A 7,334-nucleotide genomic window follows, 5' to 3' on the forward strand; every position below is an offset into this window, starting at 1 on the left:
GGCCAGCCGAAGCACCTCTGTTGTTATTTCTTCTCTTCCCAGACTGAGGAGTAGGCTTGTTCTGGCTCAGCTACAAGTGGGGAAACAGAGGCCCAGAGACAGTGCCCTCTTCATGTCTGCCGAAGCTTCCAGGGCTTACGGAGGCCCTGTCAGTTGGTACCCCCAGCTGATGCGTGAGTGGCCAACGTGCCTCACGCGCGGCTTCTAAGCCCCAGTGTGGCTGCCAGATGCGTTGCCCAGGTCTGAATTCAGAGGCTGCATCTGGGTCCCGTGGATGACGAAAGGTCCAGTCGTGGTTCCTGGGCACAAGAACGTGCTATGAGCTGTCCTCCCTAGGGGACCTCAGGGACCCCTGGCATCCTATGAGAGGAGGTGGCTCCCCTCTGAGGAGTTCTTAAGGGAAGGCCTAACTGTGTCCATCAGAGGAGGGGAGGGGCAGACTTGGGCTGGAATCCTATAGCTGCCTTTTTACCACAATCACACTCACTGCTGTGGAGTCGGTTCTGACTCACAGTGGCCCAATAGGACAGGGTGGAACTGCCCCCGTGGCTTTCCGAGCTTAGTGGGAGCAAAAGCCTCCTCTTTCTCCCAAGGAGTGTCTGGCAGATTCATACTATTGACCTTGTGGTTAACACGTAACCCACTAACCACCAGGGCTCCTGAGCTCTCTTTGAGCTCTCGCCAGTTTTCAGAGCTCGAAGTGGCCAGAAAGCGACAGACCTTTCTTGCTAGAACAGGGCCCCCGCGTTTCCCCTGGTGCAGGTCTACTGTCTCCGTTTGTTGGGCCCCTTCACTGTTACCCATCTACAGAAGGGAACACTGAGAGGAAGACAGCTACAGGAGGATAGGGCCTGGTGCTCTTCCTTCCCGGCCTTGGCTTGGCCCAGGAGACCACTCACAGCCGTGCTCCGACCCCAAACCCCTCCCTCCCCAGGTGGCTGGATGCTGAAGATTACTCAGGTGCAGGAGCAAGACACGGGCCTTTACTCATGCCTGGCAAGCAACGAGGCTGGGGAGGCGAGGAGGAACTTCAGCGTGGAGGTCTTGGGTATGTCGAAGCCCCATCAATCCTTCCTTCCCCGCCTGGGCCTTCGGCAGGGGCATTGGTCCAACCCCCAAATGTCTGTTCACCTCACTGCCCTCTCTGCCTGTGGAAGCACGTGGGGAGGTGCGGGTAAGAGGGAGGGGTGTCCTTGGCTTATTGCTCACAGATTTCAGCCTGGGCGGCCAACCCCAATCAGTAACGGTCTGGCTCCCTGCTTCTCCCAGTTCCTCCCAGCATTGAGAAAGAGGACCAGGAGGAAGTGATCAAGGTCCCAGAAGGGCAGACAGCCTACCTGACATGCAATGCCACAGGTAAGGGAGGGTCAGAAGAGGAGTGAGAGCCCCTCCTCCCACTCCCCACAGAGGTTCTCTCTATGTTTGGGACATGACTCTGTCCCTGCTCATCTCTGCACTGCTGTCCCCTCTACTGCCAACTTTCCACCCCATTCCTCACCTGTCTGAAGATCTGTGTCCAGAACCTTCCTCCAGGGGGCTTAGATCCCCACAATCCCCTGTGGTCTCCTGTTCCAGGTTAGACAAGGCTGGGCCATAGAGGTCTTGTGACTTCTGTGCTCCCATATCAGGCTCTGAGCTCCTGAAGACTGAGGGGTGGCCTTGTCAATAGAACCTTCCTAGAGCTGCTGCTAGTTGCCATCAAATCAATCCCAGTGGATGGTGGCCCGGTGTGTGCAGAGTAGAACTGCCCCCTCGAGGCATCAGGGCTGTATCCGTTTAGAAGCAGATGGCCAGGCCTGTGTCCTGAGGTGCCCCTGGATGCTTTCAGCCACCAACCTTTGGTCTGTAGTTGAACAGTTCACTGTTTGCACCACCCAGGGACTGCTCTATTGGCCGAGTAGACTTCCATTAATGCCGTGGGCTGATGGATAGATGAGTGGATGGATTGATGAGTAGATAGAGGGATGGGTGGATGGATTGATGAGTGGATGGAAGGATGGATAGGGGAATTGATAGATGAATGGTTGAATGGTTGAGTGGATGGATGGATGGATGGATGGATGGATGGATGGATGGATGGATAGATGGATGAGTGTATGGATGGATGGATTGATGAGTAGGTGGAGAAATGGATGAGTGGATGGATGGATTGATGAGTGGATGGAGGGCTGGCTGGCTGGATATATGGATGGATAGATGGATGAGTGTATGGATGGATGGATTGATGAGTGGATGGAGAAATGGATGAGTGAATGGATGGATTGATGAGTGGATGGAGGGCTGGCTGGATATATGGATGGATAGATGGATGAGTGTATGGATGGATGGATTGATGAGTGGATGAAGAAATGGATGAGTGAATGGATGGATTGATGAGTGGATGGAGGGCTGGCTGGCTGGATATATGGATAAATGGTTGAGTGGATGAGTGAATGGATGGATAGATAGATGAGTGGATGGAGGGCTGGCTGGCTGGCTGGATATATGGATAAATGGTTGAGTGGATGGATAGATGGATGAGTGGATGGATGGATGGATTAGTGGATGGATAGAGGGGTTGATAGATGGATGAATGACTGAGTAGATGAGTGGATGGATGGATGGATGGATGGATGGATGGATGGATTGATATAGTGGATGAAGAGCTGGCTAGCTGGCTGGCTAGCTGGATAAATGGTTGAGTGGATGGATGAATGAATGGATGGATGGACTGATGAGTAGAGGAAGGGAGGGATAGATAGAAGGAGGAATGGAGGGAGGAAAGAAAGGAAAGAATAACTTGTCTTTGTGTCTTGCCTATGTGTATTGAGCAGCTTCTGTCCACTGCTTAGTGAGGACAAGGCAATCGAAGCACACAGGAAAGGGGTGCGGGCAAGGCCTGGTAGCTGCTTCTCTGTCCTGCCCTGCTGCCCAGGCCTCTGCACCTGGATGGAGAATCCATGTCCACTGCCCCCTTCCAGAGACGTCTTTAACCTGGCTGACCTGGTCGAGCCTGCTGAGCTATATCTACCCCACTTCTTTTCCTGTGTGGACAGGCCACCCACAGCCCAAGGTCAGATGGTTCAAAGATGGCCGAGCCCTAACCAGTGGAGACGCCCACCACATCTCCCCAGATGGAGCCAGCCTGCAAGTCCTCCAGGCCAACCTGTCCAGCGCTGGCCACTACTCCTGCATCGCAGCCAACACTGCCGGGGAGAGAACCAAGCACCTGCAGCTTAGTGTCCAGGGTAAGTGTTGGGGCTCAGAGACAAGCTGATAGGGCCCACCAAACACTTACTGGTGTTCTTCTGCTTCTTCAAGTTCAACACAACACTGTCAGCAGATCTATTGATTGAACCTCTGTCACGGGCCAGGCACTTTGCCAGGTCTGAAGGGTTCTTCCTCACACACACCCTGGGAGGTGGGAGATACACCTGCCCCCTGTCTCCAAGGAGGCACAGAGAGAAGTGAGTCATGCCAGGCCCTGGGGGTGGATTCCCAGCCAGGCCGTGTCTCCTGAGGGCACCGCACTGTCTACTAGGTTGTAGCAACAAGAACCCTATAAAGACAAGAGGGGTCCAGATGTCGCCAGGAAATTTTATTTCTGAAAGTGCTGGCGTGGCTGTGTGTGGCGGGAGGAGCATCCCGCAGGGACTGAAAGAGAAATGTTAAGGGCAATGACAGTAGAGGGACTCGCCTGCTGGGGACAGAACAGTGGGTCCTGGTTTGGCAAGTGGGGGGCGGGGAGCCACCAGACCGGAAATATAAAGACGTGAGGAGGCTCTGGTTACATTCATAGATATCTTAGATGCTGAGAGACTATCTGGGAAACACAGGCAAGGACTATCCAGTTTAGTGATGGAGAGCCCGGTCACCCACCCAGGTCCAAGTTCACATCTGGCAGCACCCTGGAGTGAGCTCTGCGCTCAGTCTCTTCATCTGTAGACTGAGACGGAGTAGCTCTAAGATCAGGTGCCCCAATCTGAGGTCTTCTTGGTTCCTTGAGGATCCTCAGGGTTGACCCCCGCTCATGAGCACCCCCCCACCCCCCATGACAGTCGTTCCCACCATCCTGGGAGTGACCGAGGACAGCGCAGACGAGGAGGTGACCGTGACCATCAACAACCCCATCTCTCTGATCTGTGAGACCCTGGCCTTCCCCGCCCCCACCATCACCTGGATGAAGGATGGGTCCCCGTTTGAAGTTTCAAAGAACATCCAGCTGCTCCCAGGTGATGCCTTCAGTGGGGGGAGCGAGGGAACAGATGATCTGTCGACAGATTGGGTGAGAGGGAGGGGACCGTGAGCCTGAGCTGCAGATGCCTAATGAGGCTTTAGCTGCCAGGTGACCCTTGCTGCCGCCCCCCCAAGCAGGTACCCACGGGCTGCAGATCCTGAATGCCCAGCAGGAAGATGCAGGCCAGTACACCTGTGTGGTCACCAACGAGCTCGGGGAGGCAATGAAAAATTACCACGTGGAGGTCCTCAGTGAGTCTGGCACCTTGGGAGTACTTCAACCCCACCGCACCCCTGGTGGGCCCAGCACTTATCTCCTCTGAGGTTCCCAAGGCAGCTGGGGTGGGCTGGCTCATTTTCTATTTGGAGCTGAGGACACGCAGGGTCAGGGAATGGAGAGTTGGGACATGGGCTGTATGGATCTCACACCCACACCAGCCCCGGCTTCTCTCCGCCGCTCCAGTGTGGGGTGCGACCAGAGGGCCCTCAGTTTGAGACTGTAGAATCCCCAAGAATGGCCTCAGGAGGTGGGTCAGTGCGGGAATCCCCCTGCCTCAGACCTGCCCTGTCCCATTACCACCACAGACACGTGTGTCTCTGGACAGAAGAACCCCAGGGCTTCTGCTCCTCAGCCCCAGCCCTTGCTTTGGGGCCCGTCCCGGGAGCTGGGCGCATGCAGGGTGTCCTTACCCTTCCCCCAACTCTAATCCTCAGACCCCCTTGTGGTTTTCAGTCCCCCCTTCCATCTCTAAAGACGACCCCTCGGGGGAGTTTGGCGTGAAGGAAGTGAAGACCAAGGTCAATAGCACCTTGACCCTGGAGTGTGAGTGCTGGGCTGTGCCCCCACCTACCATCAGCTGGTACAAGGACGGACAGGTGAGTGGAGACCCCTAGGGGGCCTCGGGCTCTGAACCTGGAGGTTCCCATGGTCTTCTTGGAAGCTTCCAGAAAAAGGCAGCCCTGAAAGCACTCGGCACCAAAGTTGGTCCGGGTTCCCTTAAAAAATAATTTTAAGAATTATTTTTTAACAGTTTTATTGGCGTATAATTCACACGTCATACACTTCAATCGTTCAGTCATATTAAGAAGAGTTGTACCATCATCACCACAATCCATTATAGAGCACTTTCTTTTTCCTGGTGCTCATTATTGTCAGCTCCCCATTTCCCCCCAACCTCCCTGGCACACCCCCGAGAAAGCACTCAGCCAGGGGTCGGACACGGGCTGCATCGATGGGTTCAAACATAAGAATAGTCGTGGGGAGGGCGCAGCACCGCACGGTGTTCTGTCCTGTTCAGGTCCCCTCCTCTCTGACCTCTGTGCCCCCCGCCTCCTCTCTCCTAGCCTGTGACGCCCCACGAGCGACTGCATGTCCTGGGCGAAGGCCGGCTGCTCCAGATCCAGTCCACCCAGGTCTCCGATTCAGGGCGATACTTGTGCCTGGCCACCAACGTGGCTGGCGAGGACGACCAGCACTTCAACGTGCTCATCCAGGGTGGGTGCTGGCCACTGGACCAGGGGCCCGGGCAGGGGAGTGGGGGTGGGGGGAGGGTGCCCTCCAGGGTCAGAGCCTATGTGGGGGGGACACTCACTGCCCTTCATCTGCCCCGGAGCCTGCTGCCCTGGCTCCGCCCACCTCAGCCATCTCACACTGAGCCATTGCTTTGTGGAGGGTGCAGGTTCCCGTGCACATTTAGTCTACAGCCCCCTGCCCCCAGGGATCCCAGGAGCTGTAGTGGTGGCTCCCTTAGCAAGCACGCACTTGTCCATGCACCTCCCACACGTAGTCCCCGGGAACCATCTCAACAACCCGAGACCCTTTACAGCTGATGGCATGCGGTCTACAGAGATGAGCGGGCTTCCTCCCAAACCACAGCCTCATTTCGAACCAGGTCTGAGCGAGCCTAAACACTGTCTGTAGCCCCTCGGACAGGCCCCCGGGCTCTAATAGGAGACTCGGGGTTCCCAGGTCAGAGTGAGGCGCGTGGCTCTGAGCCACTCCTGTTGTGGGTTCATGATCCTCTCTCTGTTTTTCACAGATTAGAAACTTTTTCTTAAGAAAGAGAAGAGGAGGCGAGGGAAGGCCACAGGGGTGGGGGGTAGGAAGGGGAGAAGCTAGCTAAGAAAGGAGGCAAGGGACAGGTGGGCACCGGAGGGTCTCAGGGAGGGTGGCGGATGAGTTCAGACAATAGATGCATGAATTGTGGACGATTCAACCAGTGACCGATTCTTCCAGACCTTCAGCCAGGTCACAATGTATGCATCGTGGTAAGAGTTGTGCGAGCCCCCAATAAAATGATTGAAGAAGAAAAAGCAAATGCATCCCTGCATATCAGGGAGAAAACAAAAGTTAAAAGGAAGGGGAGGAAGAACGGTGGCAGGCAGGCTTGTAAGCCAGGTTGTGCTGCCCCGTGCATGCTTCTAGAGAGGACTGGGCTCTCGGGCCCCAGGACAAGAAGGGAAGGAGGTGGCTGTACTCTAGCCCCAGCTCTGTCACCTGTGTTCCTTTGGGAGGTCGCTGTCCCCACAGGACTTTGCTTTGGCCTTTTGTAAAACGTGGGCACTCCAGTCAGGTGACCTGCAGGGCCCCCTCCGGATCCCCAGGCTGCTGGTTTTAGTCCCTCTTTGCTGGGACACCTGTACTCTCACTTCCTCCTCCCCCGCTGCTTCTGCCCAGCGAGGACCCTTTCCGAGTCCCCTTGGTCTGAGATCTAGAAGGCACTCATCTGAGCGGCCAACCCAAAGTCATTGCTCAATAAACACAAGCGGACGACGGAGTGCGTTCCCCATGCTCCCCCAGGGAAATGGCCCAATAGTGGGTGCCTGTGAGATGGAAAGCCTTAGTGCCTTTGTCTGCCCACCCTGCCCACCCCTCCACAGTGCCTCCCATGTTCCAGAAGGTGGGCGATGCCAGTGCGGGCTTTGAGATCCTGTCTCAGGAGGAGGAGGCCCGGGGCGGGGTGACGGAGTACCGGGAGATTGTGGAGAACAACCCCGCCTACCTGAACTGCGACACCAATGCTGTCCCACCCCCGGAGCTCACCTGGTACCGGGAAGACCAGCCCCTCTCGGCCTCTGACGGGGTGTCCGTGCTGCAAGGTACCTCTGCTGGGAGCCAC

The 7,334-nt window shown here is 56.0% G+C and overlaps 1 protein-coding gene across 1 annotated transcript in view; it reads left to right on the forward strand.

The window, feature by feature from the left end:
- Nucleotides 1–7,334, forward strand: part of HMCN2 (hemicentin 2) — a 180,999-nt gene that overhangs the window by 121,385 nt on the left and 52,280 nt on the right. The window contains exons 43-50 of the mRNA XM_013007377.2: nt 935–1,048; nt 1,270–1,356; nt 3,036–3,227; nt 4,038–4,211; nt 4,354–4,467; nt 4,949–5,091; nt 5,560–5,710; nt 7,096–7,314. Coding sequence (XP_012862831.2) covers nt 935–1,048; nt 1,270–1,356; nt 3,036–3,227; nt 4,038–4,211; nt 4,354–4,467; nt 4,949–5,091; nt 5,560–5,710; nt 7,096–7,314 — 1,194 coding nt within the window. The remainder of the gene's footprint in view (nt 1–934; nt 1,049–1,269; nt 1,357–3,035; nt 3,228–4,037; nt 4,212–4,353; nt 4,468–4,948; nt 5,092–5,559; nt 5,711–7,095; nt 7,315–7,334) is intronic.

This window comes from Echinops telfairi, unplaced genomic scaffold (genome assembly GCF_000313985.2).
Source record: "Echinops telfairi isolate 266 unplaced genomic scaffold, ASM31398v2 ScPeMD7_22;HRSCAF=79, whole genome shotgun sequence".
Taxonomy (NCBI): domain Eukaryota; kingdom Metazoa; phylum Chordata; class Mammalia; order Afrosoricida; family Tenrecidae; genus Echinops; species Echinops telfairi.